At 35.9% G+C, this 21,594-nt stretch overlaps 2 protein-coding genes across 2 annotated transcripts in view; one reads left to right on the top strand and one right to left on the bottom strand.

Moving 5' to 3' along the window:
- Window positions 1-8,459, bottom strand: part of PPP1R42 (protein phosphatase 1 regulatory subunit 42) — a 37,546-nt gene extending 29,087 nt beyond the window's left edge. The window contains exons 1-4 of the mRNA XM_067712151.1: window positions 8,331-8,459; window positions 6,230-6,396; window positions 4,684-4,822; window positions 2,705-2,821 (exon numbers count right to left, since the gene is read on the bottom strand). Of these exons, the coding sequence (XP_067568252.1) occupies window positions 2,705-2,821; window positions 4,684-4,822; window positions 6,230-6,396; window positions 8,331-8,459 (552 nt within the window). The remainder of the gene's footprint in view (window positions 1-2,704; window positions 2,822-4,683; window positions 4,823-6,229; window positions 6,397-8,330) is intronic.
- The window catches only part of CSPP1 (centrosome and spindle pole associated protein 1), a 195,164-nt gene that overhangs the window by 30,268 nt on the left and 143,302 nt on the right, over window positions 1-21,594 (top strand). The window lies entirely within an intron of this gene.

The following is a 21,594-nucleotide window of genomic DNA, read 5'->3' as shown; positions in this document are numbered from 1 at the left end:
TATTGAAGTGGCCTCATTTATTCTTTATCTTTGTCTGTCACCCTGTCCCAAGGCTCTAAATATCATTTAAATGCTGTTGACTCCCAAACTTTCCAATCTTGCTTTTCCTTTGAACTCCAGATGCGTACTTTACATGTGCATTTCAATATCAAATAGGCTTCTCAATAGAAGGAATTCTTTTATTCCTTCCCTTGTATCCCCCAACTTGTAAAGGCTACCACTGTCTCCTTAGTTCCTCACACAAAAACCTTGATTCTTGTTTTCTTTATTCCTACACATCCTACTAATCAGCAGATTCCATGAGTTCAATCTAAATATGCCTTCAATCCATCCACTCCTTTTTATCTCCAAGCAGCCGTCTTCTCTTAATCTTTGCTCTAGTCTCCCAACTGATCTCTTTGCTGTCATTCTTGTAACCCATTCTTCACATAGCTGATAGGGAAATCTTTAAAAAATATAATCTTTCCAGTGACTTTCTGTTGCACTTAGAATATAGTAAACTTCATGACCATGGCCTAAAAGGACCTTTATTCTAAGTGCAGTGACTTTCTGTTGCACTTAGAATATAGTCAATTTCATGACCATGGCCCCTATACCTTCCTTTCTAATCTCATGTTAACTTGGCCTTAGAGAATCATTGTAGGCAAAATAGCTTGGTTTTAATGTCATTCAGAAAAACTTCCTTTGGGAGTATTTATAGGCTAGCATTTTTGTCCTGTTAAACTCTCCTCTTCTATTCAGAGTTTAAAGCATAATAGAATAAGACTTTAAAAGTAATGACAATAACTACATTGAATCTTGGTAATTATGATAATTAACAACTAACCAGATCTTTCAAGATATATTCAGCACTCATTACTGAACATTTGCCAAGCATTGTGCTTAGAACCTGCCCTTCAAAAACATTTAGGGAAAATACTTATCTTGCAGATTTGGGAGACCGGATTTCTCCACCATTCTCTCCCCAGGAAAGGTGAGCTGCTGTCTTTAGCCACTCTGTTCCCATTTCCCATGGGGTGAATGTTGAACACTGTGCACATCCCAGGCCCTCTCTACTTAATCAAATACCTAAACTCCAGGCTCTGTCACTTTGAATAGGATCATATATATAGTATACAGTATCTTATATAAGACTACCCATCTATCACAGTATGGATACAAATACTGTGAAATCATAGGAAAATTAAATAATTCTGATGAATACAAAATGCCCAGTGAAAAAGCATAGAAGAGCAGTCTAAAATTTAAAATATTTTGAATGCAGAATTTATCCCGTGAACTTCTTAATTCCTTCATGTTGTAAGTTGAAATGACTAATTGAGTCATGCTTCCTTATTTCTTTTTATTTTAAATATCTACCATGATTGTTTAATGGCATTTTGAATATTTGGGGGAATTCATTTGTAGTAGAATAATATTTCTTTTCATAATTATCTACTGCTTACAGTAGTTATGAGATGAGCCAGGTAATAGTCCTGAATTTGTAAACAAGACCAGGGGTAACTTTTTTAGGGTCAGATGATAGCCGTCTGAAAGTGGTTTTGAAATAAGAGCTCTGTTTATGGGAGAAAGAAGCCTATTCTTCCTTCTATGGTCCTATGTAAAGAAATTATGTCACAGGGCTTCCCTGATGGCGCAGTGGTTAAGAATCTGCCTGCCAATGCAGGGGATACAGGTTCGAGCTCTGGTCCAGGAAGATCCCATGTGCCATGGAGCAACTAAGCCTGTGCGCTGCAACTGCTGAGCCCGCGTGCCACAATTACTGAAGCCTGTGCACCTAGAGCCCGTGCTCTGCAACAAGAGAAGCCACCACAATGAGAAGACTGCACACCGCAATGAAGAGTAGCCCCCGCACGCTGCAACTAGAGAAGAGCCCATACGCAGCAACGAAGACCCAACACAGCCAATAATAAATAAATAAATAAATTTATTTTTTAAAAAAATTATATAATAGCCCACCCCATTGCCAAACCAGAAACTATGAGGTTTTGGCAATGGTTCAGCTCACAGATGACTGTTTCCAGGAAGCCTTCCCTAGCCCCAAGCTAAGTTAGTGATACCACAATACTTATGAAAACAGAATCACATTGTAGTCTTATCACTTGTTGACCATGGGTTTTTTTTAATCTCTGGGACTCTACTCTTTCTTCCTCTGTTCTTTCAATACATGGAGTAGTATAGTGCCTGGCAAATGTGTAGGTGCCCAATACATGTTTGAATGAATGAGTAATGGAATGAATATGGCATGATATGGCATAACATGACATGAATATAGCTAGTGCAAATTAGAATAAATGAAAGATCCAGGTGTTCCCCAAGGAGGAGCAGCTGGGAGAGAGTTCAAGTCTAGTCACAGTTACTAGAAACTCATTCGCTGGGAGAGCAGAGTTAAGGGGCAAGAAATCTAGTCTCCAGAGGGAAACATTTGATAGAAAAATAATATAGAGTGGAAAAAGTATATACTTCCTTCTCAGAGAAACATTTTTCTGTTGGTGAGGGATGGAGGCATTGGGGTATGGAAGAGAAAACCAGGTAAGACACAGAATTATGCAAATAAATGCATTAAGAAGTAAAGATTCATAAACTTGTTTTAGGACAAATTCAGAGTCGTTTTAAAATTAATACATTTTATAGTTATTTAGCAAAATAAGTATTTTCAATCACAATTTCATGTAAATATTAAAGAATTTTTCCTTTACCTTACCTTCACATGCAGAAGTTGGTTGTCAACTGCTATGAGCTGATTAAGATTCTCCAGTATTTCTAAGTCTCTTACATCATCAATATTATTATTGCTGATATTCAATATAGAGAGGGATTTCTGTAAGAAAGGTAACTACATTAGGGTTAATAAATAGTCTAATTAAATACTATATATAGAAACCAGAAATCCTAATCTGTGAAAAATTAAAAATTTATCAGTTCAGGCTGTTTTGCTCTTTAGGCAAGAAAATAAAAATCCTTGGAGATTTTGTTTTTATGTCATACTTTTTTTCAGATGGAATTTTTAGAGCTATATAGTAATTGTAATGTAACTTACTATTTTTGTCTAAAGTTCCTTTGTAAGTCCAATTTCTCTTCCAAGATATAAGAGAAATTTATAGAAAGAAGCCAAGAAAGAAGCAAAGAGAGAACAAAGATATCCCAATAAGCAAATGATAACACAATATAGAAAAAATGCTTATTTCAGTTCAAGCAAATTATCATTTTGTGTTAAATATCACTAAGATTAGGGAGAAATAATTTTTGTTTGTTTGTTTGGGGGTTTTTTTGGCCACACTGTGTGGCATGTGGGATCTTAGTTCCCAACCAGGGCTCGAACCCGCGTGCCATGCATTGGAAGCGTGGCATCTAACCACTGGACCGCCAGGGGAGTCCCTGGGAGAAATAGTTTTTATCTTTATTTTTCTAAATAGGAAACATGACCAAGAATTGAAAGAATATCTGATTTTTATTTTTATGTCTATCTCTCCATATAGTTTTCTCTTGGTAATCCATATGTTCAGAAACCAGTTAAAATAATAATTATCTAATTAACAAGAAGTTCAACATCAGCCGTTAATGAGGACATAAATATACAATAGAGCAATACTAAATCAGAGCCATCTTAAAATCTAAGGCCTGGGATTCTCTACCAAGATGGAGAGTACCCACCCAGGTGTCCACACATGGCTAACCTTTAGAGAAGATACTTCCTTGTACTTTTTAAGACCTGCTGTACAGCTTAAAAAGTATACCTTATATTTAGAATTTCAGAATCTGCTTGAATCTGCAAAAATGAGCAAGCAAAAACGTTTTTGGTCATAATCTGTAATAAAACTATCCATCTCCACAGTGGCATGAGTCTGCTTGGTTCAGCTGAGGTTGAGCTGAGACACAGTTGTTTCTATGGGATAGTAGGGAGGGTAGGACAGAAATCAGATCACTCCTTTCTTTTTCAATTTATAGCACTACCCCTCAATTGTTATAAATTTTGTTAAAAAAACCTTCTATTGCCCTCTGTTTTTGGGCCCTCTAAAGTAAAACCAACGAAATCTGTTCCATTTACATCCCTTGCTCCAGAATTGGAAGTAGCATATCCTATCAAATCTCATTTTGAGGATTGGCACCCTCTGGCTCCCTGCTTCTCAACTCATTGTGACACCTCTATGTGATTTGAGCGGTTGTCAGGTGACAGCTGGAATCTCTTATCTCTGTTCCCAGTTCTACCTGCTTTGGATGAGGCAGAGCTGTACGTAATGCAACCTACAATCAAATCAGAATCCAGGGAGAAAATGACTTATCATTATAATGATTCTCTAGGTTGTTTAAATTTTTCCAAATAACTGTGCTTTCCTCTTTCCTGAGGCTTTTTTCCTAAAATTTTAAGTTTTAAGTCATCATGATCACACCAAGGTCAAAATAGGAATGAGTTAACATCTGTATTAGAACTTCATACTTTATATAGCCTTTTCGCATCCTTCTTTTGATCCTTCCAGTTACCCTAGGGGCAGGAATTATTATTCCCATTTTATAGCTGCTGAGTCTCTGAGAAATTATTTAGGAAAAATTAGTTTTAGCTCTCAAATTCTCAACTGGCCATATAAACATGCAGAGTATTACAACGTCCAGATATACCTTCCTTTTTTCATTATAAGCATTGATCACTATATTCTTTGTCAGAATACTCAAATTTGGCCTTACTGCCAGAGAATGAAGAGTTCTTGGATCAAACAGGAGCTTTTCTCCAAGGGGAAGCCTCTGACTCTCAACATGAAGCTCTCTTAGTCCTTCTAAGCCTTCTAAGCCTTCTATGACAGCAATGTAGTTGCCTCCCAGATATCTGCAAAATATAAACCATTTTTTTAAATTTATTTTTTTATACAGCAGGTTCTTATTAGTCATCCATTTTATATACCTCAGTGTATACATGTCAATCCCAATCTCCCAGTTCATCACACCACCACCACCATCCCCCGTAAACCATTTTAAAATAGACATTCTGAGAGCATCATGGTCTAGAAGTGATAAAAACATAATAACAAAATCATGGAGCTATGTGAAAATTATACAGTTGACCATTGAACATTGTTGGGGTGTGTGTGGTTAGGGGCGCTGACCTCCATGCAGTGGAAAATCTGCATAAAACTTATAGTGGGGACTCTGTATCTCTGGTTACTTTGCATCTGCAGATTCCACCAACTGTGGATCATGGCTCGTGTAGTCCTGTATTATTTACTATTGGAAAAAATCCATGTGTAAGTGGATCTGCACAGTTCAAACCTATGTTGGTCACGGGTCAACTGTACGTGCAGAATGTTCTCTTTATATATTGAATCAATGAAAAGTTTATTTATTTGATTCTTACACTTAATTAAGTCTGAGAAATATTTATTTTTTTGAAGTGAGAGAAATAGTCCTGTCTACCAGTGCTCCTGTTGTGTTGAAGTGCATAGAATCACCTGGGTCATAGGTTTAAAAATGAAGATTTCTGAGCTTAACCTCCAGAGATTCTGATTTGGTTACCTAGGTTGGAACCCAGCAATCTGCATTTTTTAATTGACATATAGTTGATTTACAATATTGTTTTAGTTTCAGGTGTACAGCAAAGTGATTCAGTTATGTATATATATTTTTTTCAGATTATTTTTCCATTATGGGTTATTATAAGATATTGAATATAATTCCCTGTGTTACACAGTAAAGCCTTGTTGCTGATCTGTTTTGTATAGCAATTTGAATTTTTAATAAGCGTCTCCCACCCCACTTATTTTCCCCATTCTGAGGCCCTTGACCTGCTTTTTGAGAATCACTGATCGTTCCTCCAATCTGGGGAAATTGGATCCACTGGGCCTTATTGTTTAACTAAAATCATCATAGGCAGTAAATGCCTTTTACAATCAAATCTATATCAACGTTTTCAGTTCTATGACCCTGCCTTTTTGAGATGTGTGATTCTAAAAGGTACAGAACTCATTTGGGTTCCATGGAAACTTTTTTCACCAGTTGAGCCTAAATAAGCAGGTTTCAGGTATGTATCCCTATAAGCCCTTAAGACAACTCACCCTCCTTCAAAAGAAGTTATCAGGGTTAATAAAACACCAATTGTCAAGTATTACATGTATAACAGTCTATTTAGTACTAATAATACTACAAAAGAATAAAAATGAGGCAGATAAAGGAAATGCATGAATGCAAAAATATTACTGTAATGATGACAATTACATTACTTAGAAATAAAAGCACTTACAGTTTTTCCAGTTTCTTTAATGACCCGAGGTTCTCTATGCATGAAATACAATTGTTTTGTAGGTATAAGTGGGTCAGATTTGTGGCATAATTCAGATTAGTGATTTGACTAATACAGTTATCATACAAATATAAAACGCTAAGATTTTTGCAAAGAGAGAGATCTTCCTAAAAGAAAAATAAAAACAGGTGATAATTTCTCCTGAAAACTTGTGTTTTTAAGGAAGTTTTTCACTTAATCATTCTACACATTTCGTTAAGGTTAATATAAAAGAATAGAATTCCTCTGTTCTTAGCACAGTCAAAACGAGACTAGAATGATTACAAAATTAGTTCTAGGTTTTAGTATTCTGTAACCTTATCAATAAAATTGTGTTTGTTAGGAAAGATTTTCTCAGGGCAAGCAGTTTTCCTTGGAAGCAATTAGGCTCCTCTGGAAGTTGAAGCATCTAACAAATAATTGCTTCAACATTATGAATCAGGGCTTAATCTTTCTGTAGGATTGGAAATAAATTGGAAATAAATTGGAAATAAACTGAAAAACCACTGGAAGTCATCTAGATATTCAAGAACAATGGATTAATAGAGAAACTATGATAATGCTATTGAAGGGAATACCTTATAACCATTAATTATCCTTTAATTTCTTTAGTAATATCTTGTAGATCTAATAATAAAATGAAAACAGTATATTCAACATGACCCATTATTGTAAAATTATGTGAATACATGCCTAGAAAAAAGACTGAAAGGACATCACCTAAGTGTTAATAGTGGTTTTCTCTGCATGGACGGATTACAAGTCAGTTTCTTTCTTTTTATATTTATTTTATATGTATTTATATGTGTTTTTTAAATGAACACCACTTACTTTTGAGGTAAGAAAATAAAGGTATTTTAAAAAGTCTGTCATTTCTTGTGTGGTGGTAGAGTTAGTCTAGAGTAAGTAGGCAAGAGGTAAAGTGAAATTCTGCTCAAAAATATCTCAGCTTTCATTAAGTCAACAAGATTTTTAAAATACAGCCACATCTTAGGAACTGGTTGAATTATTTTAACCAGTTTGCTTTCCTCCTAACAGAGGTCCTCTACATTGAAGGAGCACTGATTGTGACGAGCCAAAAGTACATTAAATGGAAGCTCTCTGGAGAAAGCTGTCTGTGGTGGTATGATGAGGCAGAGTTCTCTGGGCAAAAAGGAAACATGAGGTTTGGGCAGTTAGGGAAAAGGCTCACTTGGAAACTGGAAAGGAATATAGAATGGGAGCTGAAGAAGGTCTCTGCAAAAAAAAAAACCCTGACTGTCTTAATTGACAATTTTGCCTGGAGCTTTTGTGTTTTTTTCATTCATTCATTCGTTCAGTAAATATTTATTAAAGCGCTTAATATGAGTCGGGCACTGTACTGGATAGGGGATTTAGAGTGATGTGAAAAAAAAAAGACATGATCCCTGCCCTCATGTAGCTTATGCTTCCAAGAAAATTTTGCTTATCTGTAGTCTTTAGCATTTTATTGTAGACAATGGATACCAATACAAATGGCCTAAAAGGGTTATTGCTGCCTTTAAAATTTTCCAAATTATAGCCAAAAACTAGCTTAGCACAGAGAAAATTAGCTTAGCACAGAGTATATATCCAAGTTAACATAATCTTGTCTGATATAACTGACATGGTATAACCTACATTTATATAACCAGTCAAATTATGTGCAAAAAAGATGTCACTGTTCATGTTTTGAAATATGGTACTTACATATAATTCTTAATATTTTGATATGTTAAAAATTCATATTCCAAGGCTTTGGAATTATCCAAAACTAATTATCTTTGAAATTATTCCAGCATATACTTCTAAATCTAGTTTGCTACACTATAAAGAATTTTAGGGGAACATATGTATTTAACACATATATTTAACAATTACAATGGTGTATTTTATAGAGGCTTAATTTTTAAAGTTTAACATCACAAGCAGGAAACTAAGATAAAAACATAATATAAAGCTGACTAATCAAAATATAGTTAAAAAGAAAGTATGCCCTGATACCAGTTTCTAAACTTTACATTGTTAATTATATAAAAAGAGGAAATAATTTCACAGTTCTTACAATTGCATCTATATTTTTGGCTGAAAAATTTATATGAGTTATTTTCTTCAGGTATTGTAAAGTGGTTTCTTCTTTTCGGGGTTTAAGATTGCTCTTTTTGGCAATTAGATCCAAGGTCAGTCGAACCATGATTTCTCTATAAATCAAACTCTTGGCAATAGCTCTCTTCTGGTACCATGTTAAGAAGCAGGTTTAGGTATTTTTTTATGCCCAACTTTCTAAAAATTAAAGAAAAAAAGTATTATGTACATAGCAATTTAGGAAAAAAAATTATTATTCTTTTTTCTTTTTTTTTTTTGCGGAACGCGGGCCTCTCACTGTTGTGGCCTCTCCCGTTGCGGAGCACAAGCTCCGGACGCGCAGGCTCAGCGGCCATGGCTCACGGGCCCAGCCGCTCTGCGGCATGTGGGATCTTCCCGGACCGGGGCACGAACCCGTGTCTCCTGCATCGGTAGGCAGACTCCCAACCACTGTGCCACCAGGGAAGCCCTAGGAAAAATTATTTTGACTCAATCTGTAATTTTCTTACATAAAACTGTTTGATAAACTAGTTCATAGACATTTTTAGGGATATTTAGGTTTTTTCTAAGTTTATAGCCTTAATTATTTTCATAAAAATATTTAAAACACCAAAATTGATTAAATCACTATACACATTCACTTTCACTTTTAAATCTTTTCCTCTTCCTAGTGTTGACTTGTTATTGTGGGCATCTCTTAAAGGATTATTTTTCTTTGAGTTGAAAATGACCTCAGTATCATTTAGTGTTCTCACATGAAGAAACTAAGGCCCAGAGATCTGTCTCAAACCACTCAAGTTAGTGACAGTTGAAAATGAGACCAAGTGATCATATTTATTAGTCTCCCAAGTCAGAACACATGGTATGCAAACCTTGAGCATATTCACAGGACAGTGGTGAAAATACTTAAAAATGGAGCTGGCCTTGACATTTTATGTTACTACAACTGTAATCCAGAAAGAGGCAACATAATGCAGTGTTTCTCAACCCAGACTGCCTGGGTTCAAATTTTGGCTCCACTGCTCACTGGTTAGGCAATCTTGGGCATGTTACCTCAGGTTCTTATAAAAGTAGGATAATGGTACCTACTTGCAAGGGATATTGTGAGGATTACATGAGATAATCATGTACAGAGTACCTGGTATATAGGTCAATAAACGTTTGCTGTCATTATGCTACAATTGTTTTGTTCACAGATAACTGTTCATTATTTCACCTGGAATATATTAAGGCTGCTGAATAAGGAAAACATGCTATTAATAAAATATTCCTTTATGTAAGATATCCATATGTGGTCCATAAGTTTGAGATAACCCATTGTTTTCAATCATCCAGAAAGTATAGCTATTTAAGTGATAAATATCCCAGTTTCCCCAATTGTGTTTTATATTCTCTTATTCAATATGTAACCAAAAATACAGTTTAAAATTAAGCATTTTTACTCCAATGTATCTGGAATTTCACCAACCAAACACCTCAATTTGTGTGGTATTCTGGACGTGAAATAAATGCTTAGGAGGAAAAAATGAATTCACTGAAAGATAAATTTGTGTTCTCACTCATTGGCATATAATTACCCAGGCTATATTATATAAAATACCCACAATAAAGTATTTTAAGATATAGAATGTATCCTTAGGTTCTTCAGAATGCAAGATATAATCTACAGAATAAAATTATGAAATCTTCATAGATTTTTGAAAGTTCCATAAATTCATTATTTTTATAATAAAAATTTAAGCTTATTGTTTACAGATGAAATTTCAAACATGACAAAATAATATTCTGAACAAAGTTTCTAGTTAAGTATAAGTAGCTTTTCTTAATCTGACCTTAAAAATATTTCATGATAAAGAATAACACCACACCCATGAATCCATAGGTCAGCTGAAAATATAAAACATTACAAATACATTTGAACCCCTCTATATCTTTCTCTTGCTCCATTCTCAAATTTAGGGTTTATTCTAAATTTAGACATCCCTATTCATGTCTTTATACTTTTGCTATAGATGTGTGTGTATCTAAACAATACATGGTATCGTTTTTTACATTTTTACAGTCATAAATGGTATTATTTTGATTCCAACTTTCTTTTTTAAAAATATTTTGGTTGTGAGAATCATCAGAGTTGATGTGTATTAGCTCTAGGAAATATGCACTGTTGTATAAAATCCTATTGTAAGAAATGTATTTCTTCTGATAATAGATTTTTTTGTGTTTTAATTCTTTGCTTTTGCAGTGTTGCTTTTATGGTTCTTGTATATACAACATCTTTAGCACGTGTGCAAGAGCTTCTTTAAGGTTTAAAACTAAGGATGGCTTTTCCTGACATTTTCAGCGTTACTGTATATTGCCAAATTGTTCTCCAAAGAATTTTACCACTGGCAGTTAAGAGAGTTTCTGTTGCTCTACAATGTGGTTTACACCACTGTCAACCTTGATATTTGCAGTTTTTAACTTTTTGCCAATCTGATGGGTGTGATATATCTCATTGTTTTTCTTTTCTTAGAGATTTTTATTTATAAAAATGAAATAAAAATGGATTTGAATTTGCCATTCGATGAGAGTCTTTTCCTGTTATTGACCATGTGGAATTCCTTTTCTGTTAATTTTGGTTTCTTATATTTTGCCTATTTTTCCTTTTGGGTTCTGTTTCTATAAATAATTTTTAGATACGTGTGTATTTCTATCAGATACTAATATTTTATTGATTTTATAGTAGCAAATATCTATTTCCAAGCTGTAGCTTGTCTTTTCTCCTTGATTTTTCAGTTTGGTTTTAATGGCATCTTATAAAAAGTGGAAGCCGTATTTTTTAATATAGTAAAATGTATCAAGAAATTTTTTGCTCATGTTTTAAGCTTTTTGTAGCTTATTAAGTAACTCCTTCCCTATCCTAATTTTAAGAGAAAGACCTATATTTTCTTCTAAATATATTAAAGTTTTGCTTTGCACATTTTGGTCTTAATCTAGAATTGATTAATGTATAAGCAGTGAGATAGAGACTTAATTTTATTTTTTTCTTATGGAGAACCAATTATCCCAGCATATATGCATGGTTCATTTCTCTTCTATTGATTTATGTATCTATCCCCAGGGCAACCCTGTCTAAATTAGTACAGCTTAATAATATCGCTCCACCTTGGTTAGTCTTGGTTCTTAACTCTTTTTTATTTTCCAATTTTTTTATTGTGGTAAAATATAAAATTTACCATCTTAACCATTTTATAAGTGTACAGTTCAGTTTTACTAAGTACATTTATAATATTGTACAACCATTGCCACAATCTATCTCCAGTATTCTTTTCACCTTGCAAAACTGAAATTCTATCCCTGTTAAACAATAATTCTCCATTCTCCCTCCTCCTCCCTGGCCCAGGTAACCACCATTCTATTTTGTCTCTATGATTTTGATGACTCTAAGAACCTCATATAAGTAGAATAATATTTTATTTTTGTGGCTAAGTTTATTTCACTTAGCATAATGTGCTCAAGGTTCATCCTTATTGTAGCATAAGTCAGAATTTCCTTCCTTTTTATGATTGAATAATATTCCATTGTATGTATTTACCAGATTTTGCTTACCATTCACCCATCTGTGGACATTTGGGTTGCTTCCATGTTTTAGCTATTGTGAATAATGCTGCTGTGAACATCGTGTACAAATATCTCTTCGAGACTGTGTTTTCAATTCTTTTTGGTATATATACAGAAGCAGAATTGCTGGGTCTTATGGTAATTCTACTTCTAATTTTCTGAGTAACTGCTACATTGTTTTCCACAGTGGCTTTACCATTTTACATTCCAACCAACAGTGCACAAGTGTTCCAATAACTCCACATCCTCGCTAACACTTGTTATTATCTGTATTTTTGATAGTAGCCATCCTAATGGGCATGACGTGGTATCTCATTGTGGTTTTGATATGCATTTCCCTAATGACTAGTGATGTTGAGCATCTTTTCATGTGCTTATTGGCCATTTGTATATCTTCTTTGAAGAAATGTGTATTCAAGTCCTTTCCCATTTTTTAATCAGGTTGTTTTCTTGTTAAGTTGTAGACCCCTATCAGGTGTATGATTTGCAAATATTTTCAAGTTCTTTGCCCACTTGAGGTTTAAGAGTTCTCTATATATTCTGGATATCAATCCCTTATCAGATATATGACTTGCAAATATTTTTTCCCATTCTCTGTATTGTCTTTTTATTCTGTTGATAGCACAAATTTTAAAAATTTTCATGAACTATAATTTGCCTATTTTTAATTTTGCTGCCTGTGTCAATGATGTCATTTCTAAGAAATCATTGCCAAATCCAGTACTGTGAAGCTTTTGCTCTGTGTTTTCTTGTAAGAGTTTTACAGTTTTAGGCCTTACATTAGGGTCTTTGATCCATTTTGAGTTAATCTGTGTATATGGTGTTAAATAAGGGTCCAACTTCATTCTTTGCATGTGGATATCCAGCTTTCCCAGCCTCATTTGTTGAAAAGACTGTCCTTTCCCCATTGAATGGTCTTGACATCCGTGTCAAAAATCATTTGACTGTATATGTCAGGTTTATTTCTACGCTTTCTGTTTTATTCCACTGGTTTATATCTCTGTCTTTATGCCAGTACCATGCTGTTTTGATTACTACAGCTTTGTAGTAATCAGGAAGTACAAGTCCTCTAGCTTTGTTCTTTTTCAAAATTGTTTTGGATATTTGGATCTCTTGAGATTCCTTATGAATTTTAGGATACATTTTTCTATTTCTGCAAAAAAACAAAACAAAAAAAACCAAACCCATCTTTGGGATTTAGATAAGGCTTGCATTGAATCTGTAGATCACTTTGGGTATTATTGACATCTTAAACAATATTAAGTCTTCCAGTCCCTGAAGAGGGGATATGTTTTCATTTATGTATTCTTTAAAATTTTTCAACAGTGTTTTGTAGTTTTCAGTGAATAAATCTTTCACCTCTTTGGTTAGTTCCTAGGTGTTTCATTCTTTTTGGTGCTACCGAAAATGGAATTTTTAAAAAATTTCCTTTTCAGGTTGTTCATTGTTTGTGTATAGACACACAACTGATACTTGTTTGTTGACTTTGTATCCTGATACTTTGCTGGATTCACTTATTGGTTCTAACATTTTTGTGTGTGTGTATGTAATCTTTAGAGTTTCTACATATAAGATCATATCATCTGCAAACAGAGATAATTTTACTTCTTTCTTTCCATTTTGGATGCCTTTTATTTCTTTTTCCTGCCAAATATTTCTGGCTAGAACTTCCAGTGTGATGTTGAACAGAAGTGGTGAAAGTGAGCATTCTTGCCTTAGAGGAAATGCTTTCAGTCTTTCACCATTAAGTCTGATGTTCACTTTGGGTTTTTCATATATAGCTTTTATTATGTTGAGGTAGTTTCCTTCTATTACTAGGTAGTTGAGTGTTTTTATTGTGAAAATTCAGGTTGTTGAATTTTGTTAAATGTTTTTTCTGCATTATGTGTTTTTTTCCTTTCATTCTGTTAATGTAGTATGTTATGTTCATCAGTTTTTACATGTTGACCATCCTTGTATTCTAGGAATAAAACTCACTTATTCATGGTGTATAATCTTTTTAATATGCTGCTGAATTTGGTTTGGTAGTGTTTTGTTGAGGATTTTAGCATCAGTGTTCATAAGGGATATTGGTCTATAGTTTTCTTTTGTTGTAGTCTTTGTCTGGCTTTGGTATCACAGTAATGCTGGCCTCACAGAATGAGTAAGAATGTGTTTGTTTCTCTTCAAAGTTTGGAAACGTTGGAGAAGGATTGGTGTTTTTCTTAAAATGTTTCATAGAATTCACCAGTGAAGCCATCAGAGCCAAGGCTTTTCTTTGTTGGGAGGTTTTGGATTACTGATTCAATTTCCTTCCTAGTTATAAGTCTATTCAGAGTTTTTATTTCTTTTTTAAAATAAATTTATTTATTTATTTTTATTTTTGGCTGCGTTGGGTCTTCATTGCTCTGCGTGGGCTTTCTCTAGTTGCAGTGAGCAGGGGCCACTCTTCATTGCGGTGCGCAGGCCTCTCATTGTGGTGGCTTCTCTTGTTGCGGAACACGGACTCCAGGCGCGCAGGCCTCAGCAGTTGTGGCACACGGGCTCTGTAGTCGTGGCTTGCGGGCTCTAGAGCACAGGCTCAGCAGCCATGGCACATGGGCTTAGCTGCTCCGCGGCATGTGGGATCTTCCAAGACCAGGGCTCGAATCCGTGTCCCCTGCACTGGCAGGCGGACTCCCAACTACTGCTCCACCAGGGAAGCCCCAGATTTTTTATTTCTTCATGATTTAGTGTTGGTAGGCTTTGTGTTTCTAGGAATTTTCCCATTTCATCTAGGTTATCCAATTTTTGGCATACAATTCTTCATAGTACTTGCATAATCCTTTTCATTTCTGTAGAATTGGTAGTAACATCCCTGCTTTCATTTCTCATTTTAGTTATTTGCGTCTTCTTTTTTTCTTAGTCCATCTAGCTAAGACTTTGTCAATTTTGTTGATCTTTTCAAAGAACCAGCTTTTGGTTTCATTGGTTTTTTCTCTATTATATTCTCTATTTCATTTATTTATGCTCTAATCTTTATTATTTTCTTCTTTCTGCTAGCCTTGGCTTAGTTATTTTTCTAGTTCCTTAAGTTGTAAAGTTAGCTTGTTGATTTGAGATCTTTCTTGTTTTTTCTGTCAGCATTTATAGCTATAAATTTCCCTCTTAGAATTGCTTTTCCTGTGTCCCATAAGTTTTGGTATGTTGTGTTGTCATTTTCACTCATCTCTCAGAATTTTCTAATTTCTCTTGTGATTTATTGTTTGATCCATAAATGCGTTGCTTATTGTTAATTTTCCAATTTTCTTTTTGTTACTGATCTTTAACTTTATCCCATTGTGGTTGGAGAAGATACTTTGTATTATATCTATCTTTTAAAATCTATTGAAATTTAATTTGTGGTCTAAGGTATGGTTTATCCTGGAAAATGTCTCATGTGCATTTCAGAAGAATGTGCTTGCTGTTGTTGTTGGGTAGAACGTCCTGTATATATCTGTTAGACCTAGTTTCTTTATTGTGTTGTTTAAGACCTCTATTTCCTTACTTTTGTTTGGTTGTTTTATCCATTATTGAGAGTAGAATATTGAAGTCTACAATTATTACTGTAGAACTGTAATAATTTCTCTCTTCAGTTGTCAGTTTTTGCTTCATATATTGTGTTTTGATGGTTTTTCATTAGGTGCATAAATGTTTATCTCTGTCATCTTGTTACTTATTTTCTATATGTCTTATACTGTTTTTGCTCCTCATTTTCTGTCTTCCTGTCTTATTTTTGTTGAGTTGATTTTTTGCAATGAAACTAAATTCTTTTCTCATTTCCTTTTGTGTATATTCCAGAGCTATTTTCTGTGTGGTTACCATGGGGTTACATTTACATGTGGTTACATTTACCATCCTAAAGTTATATCACTCTAATTTGATTTATGCCAGTTTAACCTAAATAATACATAAAACTTTGTGTCTTTATAGCTCTGTCCCCACCTTTTTGGTTGTTGATCTCACAAAATTACATCTTTATACATTGTGTACCCAAAAATATAAACTAACAATTCTTTTAAATGCATTAGTCACTTAAATTATTTAACAAAATGTGGAGTTACAAACGAAAGTTACAATACTACTAGATTTTAGACTCATTGCTTTTTAAATGTGTTAGTCTGTTAAATCACGTAGAAAAACAGAAAGTGGAATTACTAACCATTTTTACAAAAATACTAGCTTTTGTAGTTCCCCTTGTTTTTACATTTGTTGAGATCTTTATTTCTTCTTGTGGCTTCAAATTACTATCCAGTGTTCTTTCATTTTACCTTGCTGGACTCCCTTGAGCATTATTGCAGGGCAAGTCTAGTGTAATGAACTCTCTCAGCTTTTGTTTCTCTGGCAATGTCTTTATTTTTGCCTCACTTTTGGAGGACAGTTTTGTCGATATTGGATTCTTTGTTGGCAGGTTGTTTTCTTTAGCACTTTGAATATATTGGCTCACTGTCTTCTGACCTGAAAGTTTCTGATGAATAACGTGCTGATAATCTTATTAAGGATTCCTTGTATGTGATGAGTTATTTCTTGCTGCTTTCAAGATTCTTTGTCTTTTGAAAATTTGATTGTAATGTGTCTCAGTGTGGGTCTCTTTGAGTACATTTTACTTGGAGTTCATTGAACTTCTTGCATGTTTAGAGTTATGTTTTTCATCAAGTTAGGGAAGTTTTTGGCCATTATTTCTTCAAATATTCTCTCCTCTCTCTCTCTCTCCCTCCTCCCCTCCTCCCTCCCTCCTTTCTGGGACTCCCCCAGTGCATATGTTGGTCTGCTTGATGCTGTCTCACAGGTTCCTTAGGCTCTGTTCATTTTTCTTCAATACTTTTCAGCTCCAGAATTTCTCTTTAGTATTTATATGTTTATTGATATTTCCATTTTGTTCATACATTATTTTCTTGACTTTCTCTACTGCTTTAGATTTTTGAGCATCATTTAGACAGTTTTAAAGTCTTTGTCTAGTATATCTGCCACTGGGTCTTTTTCGGGGACAATTTCTAATTATGTAGTTTGTTTTTTTTTAATAAACTTTAAAAAAAATACTTAGGCTGCGCTGGGTCTTAGTTGTGGCATGCGGGATCTTTGTTGTGGCATGTGGGATCCTTTAGTTGCAACATATGAATGCTTAGTTGCAGCATGCATATGGGATCTAGTTCCCCCACCAGGTTCTGCACCTGGGCTCCCCACGTTGGGAACATGGAGTCTTACCTACTGGACCACCAGGGAAGTCCCTGATTATGTATTTTTGAAGAGACCATACTTTCCCATTTCTTTGTATGCCTTGGTTTTTGTTGTTGTTGTTGTTGTGGAAAACTGGACATTTTAATTTAATAATGTGGTAGCTCTGAAAATCAGATTCTCCTCCTTCCCCAGAATTTGTTGTTTTTGGTTATTGTTTTTTTGTTTTTGTTTTAATTGTTACAGGCTATCTCTGTGCTGGGGATCAGCCTGAGGTATAAACTTAAGGTCTTCTCAGGTCTTTTCGAAGTCTGAACCTTTCTTTTGGCATGTACAGGTCATTTTCTGTTTTTCCCTTTATGTAGAGCTGCTTTTGAATGCCCTAGTTGTTTAATGTCTGGTTTCCAAAAGGGGAAAAAGAGAAAAGTAAAGGAAGAGGGGGGAAACAATGGGCAGTAGCCCTTTACATCCTTCTGGAAGTCACTTCAGCCAGAGGGAGTGGGGCTTGCAACAGTGGGGAGAGGTACAGCCTCTTTGTCTGCATCTCTGTGATCAGAAGCAGCAATGAATGATTAGCGGGCAGATCCTCAATATTTGGTGGATAGTGCTTTTTGCCCACTTGGCTCCTGTAAGCTGTGTGCAAGATGCTCCAGAAGTCCCTGCACAGCTTCCTGCCACAAGGTTGGGTGTGGGGGATGGGCAGCTATTGCAGAGGTAAGATCTGAAACTGACCAACATGAACCACAGCTTATGCAGTCTATTGTCTAAGCCTTCCCCTGGAAGTTGTAAGCGTTCAGCAGACTCCAGCATTCTAAAATAGTTAACAGCAGACAGGTTCTGCCAGTGCAGCTGTTGTTTAGGTGGGGAGACAGATGCTCCCTATTCTGGCATATTCCCAGAATCCTCTCCTCCCTGACTCTTTCATATACATTTTAAAATCAACTTGTCATGTTCCATGAAAAATCCTGTGAGAATTTTGTTAGGAATTGCATTGAATTTATAAATAATTTGTGAAGCACTAACATCTCTCTAATACTGAGTTATCATTTCCATCACTATGGTATGTCTCCTTTTTTGGAGTGCTTCTTTAATGACTTTCAGTAGTTTTATAATTTTCTCCTAATTAAGGCCATGCATAAGGGTTTTTTTTAGAGTCATTTTTAGGGATCATATATTTTTGTTTATATTGCAAATGTCATTCTTTTAGGAATTACATTCTCTCTAGCTAATGTGTCGAAATGCAATATTTTAAAATTATTTAAATATTTAAAGTATTTTAAAAATATTTCTTTGGCCCATATTTTAAAATTTTAGATACTTTTCTAGAAATTTCAAATATATTTTTTACACGATAACTGTGGTAAAAATGCACATCGTAAAAAGGTTATACATCCCAGGGTTTCTCCCTTACAGCTGAGGCAGGAGACTGCTGTGCAGGTGGCCATGCAGGAGATAGCCTATACTATGAAGGAAGCAATGCCCTTTGGGAGTAACTTTTACTAATGGGAGACAGGAACCATGAATGATTTATTCTCCCTTCTTTCCCCCATAGACTTTTAAGAGACACAGCCATTTCAAAAGGTCCCTCTGAAAACATGCTGTAGACTTCTGCCTTACACATTCTCTTATATTTGCTCTCCTTCCATCTCTGTCTCATTCCTTTTTTCCCTCTCTCTTCCTTCCCTGAGATTACAGCCTCCCAAAAAGTGTTATCACATGAGTTTTTCCTTCAGGCTCTGTTTTCTAACCTGGGCTAAAACAGAAATTTTGGATCATCTGAATCCTCATGAATGACCATGCTATAAATGGACTTTGTCTCTAGGTTCCAGTGCACAAATTGGTGTTTGTATAGAAGTAAATTTCTCTCAGACAACTAGAAAAGGAAAGAGGCTAATGTAATATATAAGTGAAGTATTTATTAAACCAGGGGAAGGCCAATGGACCTCATCAACAAGCTATAGGCAAACTTTCCAGGGGTTTGAATGTGGAAAGGGAGAGAATTGAACCCATAACACACAATGATAGAGACTGTTAACTCAAAAGAATGTGCATTATAGCAATCAAATCCACAAGAGAGGATTTGGTTTCATCAAAACACCACCATTCATGTTGTTAATAGAATATTAAACTTTATTGGTACTATAGTTTGTTTCAGAGATATTATAAGCTTCAGGAGTTTAAACTGAAATAATTATGTCAACACTTGTGAGATGTCCTTGATTTTCTTTTAAAAGTGGTTCATTATTTTCTAAAGTTTGAGAAACTGCTTTTCCATAATTTTTGCCTACTACGTATCTCTGTACTCTCAGGGCTCCATTTGCTAGGATGTCTCTAGCTCTCCAGATCGCTAGTGGGGACAGCTTAGAGCTGCTATACAAGTGCTTTGGAAATCCATTTTAGTAGACCCCTTGGCTTTCATCATTTGGGGCTCCTACTAGCTAGATGCGGGGGACGTTTCCGAATTCAGTTTGTATATTTCCCTTAGGTAGCCCCAAACCCAGTGGCTTACAGATGCTCTAAATCGCCGGCTGTGAGGCTTTCCTCTTTTCAAACCCACAAATCCCGCTTCCTCAGCTTCTTGGCTACCACTCCACCCGTGTCTCCCTCCCCTAGAGCTGTTTCCCAACCTTGCCTGATTCTAGCCCTTTGTTTAAAATACAGACTTTCAGACTTTTTCTGGAAATTCTTGATGTCAGGAGATCTTACTGGCAGGTAAGTTTGAGAAACATGGCTGTAGGGTTTCCTCGGTTCCCACACTTCTCCCTTGAGGGCATCTCACCGTTCGCGGGATGAGCCGGGTCGGTAACTCAGGTTTGGTAAATTTCGCGGGTGCCCGGCCTCCTCGGCAGCAGGTGCGGTTGCTGGGCGACCAGACAGAGGCGTCTGGTCGGTCGCGGCTCACAGGAAATCTCGCGAGGTCTCCGGAAGCGCTCTCCTCTGTGTCCTAGCCCGGGCCCAGCGCTCTGTGTCTTGGCGGCCGGGGGTTGATGGGAGCCACGAGGCAGGGTACGAGTGGAGGTTGGTTAGTGGGATGAGGCCGTAAGGCATCGGTCACATTAGCGTTTTCGTAGACCAACCAGTAGCCAGAACAATTTTTGGCAGGTCACCATTTCCCCCTACTGGATTATCCTTGCCATCAGCTTTGAACGTTTTAGTGCCCAGTTACCACGTTTTCCCAATAATAGGGCAGGAAATGAATTGTCTGAATCAAATTCAGACATACTTCACCTTTCCTCTGATAAAATCCAAACTCCTTAGGGTGGCATTCCAGTCCGGTTATAATGACCAGCCTCACTGCTTGCCTCTTTCCCTCTTCAGTATTTACAATCTGGCACTTGGCCCAGTACTAAAAAAATTTTACCCTCCCTCTCCTGCTGCTCAGGGTAGCAATAGGACACACCTTTCCTCCTTAATATTTGTTTTCCCTTTTAAGATTCAAGGACTCAGCTTGGAATTGGTGCATTTTTTCTGAAGCCTTCCTAGGTACTCAGTCATGTTAAGTGATGCTTTTTTCTGCCCCCCAAACAACTGGGATATGGTAACTTCTTTAGCATAGCACTTAACACACTACTGTCTGTTTGTTACCCATATCTCCAATAAGATGGTAAATTCTTTGAGGGTAAGGATTATGTCTTTTACCTTGCTATTCCCAGGACCTGGCAAAGTGCTTTGTACATTAGCAGTCACTCCCAAACATTTAGAAAATATATAGTTTACAAATGAAGGAGAACAACAGTAGAACAAGTGGAAAGGCTTGTCATTAGGGGTACGGTAAAGTGAGCAATCTGAATTAAGGGACAGTACAAACCAGAAAACCGTAATAGCTCTGATCTTTAGGGTGGGGGCACTCTGGAAAATCATTGCTGTTCCTTGAACAAAGAAGTGTCAGAGTAGGAGATTTTTAGAATTACAAAGAGGCTTAGAGCCCACGTGGACAGTCCAATGTGCCATTTTGCAGATAAGGAAATTCTCAGGCCTAGAAAGAGAAAAGAGATATGCTGAAGGTGACACCTGAGGTAGCAGAGAGAGAATTTACCCTTGAGCCCCTAATTTCAAGCACAGGTCCCCCTTCCTTATATCTCACTGATTGTTGCAGTAAGAGTAACCTAGAAAGAGGGACAGGGGCATGGGGACAGATATCCTAACCCCATTCAGGACACTGTTGCTAATGTCTAGTTGTGAAGCAGTGTTGGCCTGTATTAGGGTGAAGGCAAAGAAAATGACAAGGGATGAACAAATTTAGGAGGCATCTTGAAGCATGATTTAATAAAGAGAGATTGGATAGGATAAAGGGAGGGAGAAGTTGAAGATAATTCCTGGGTGTTAAGTAGAATAAAGGAACAATACTGGAGAAATTGGAGAGGGAGGCAAGTAATTTTGGGGGAAGTGAATGAATTTCCATTTACACATGTTAAACTTGAGGTGAGATAGGTTTAATAGTTTCCAGAATAGAACTAATCATTGAAACCATG

This window comes from Pseudorca crassidens, chromosome 17 (assembly GCF_039906515.1).
Source record: "Pseudorca crassidens isolate mPseCra1 chromosome 17, mPseCra1.hap1, whole genome shotgun sequence".
NCBI lineage: Eukaryota > Metazoa > Chordata > Mammalia > Artiodactyla > Delphinidae > Pseudorca > Pseudorca crassidens.
Note: the sequence above shows the minus strand (reverse complement) of the source record. Positions and strands in the feature narration are given on the sequence as shown.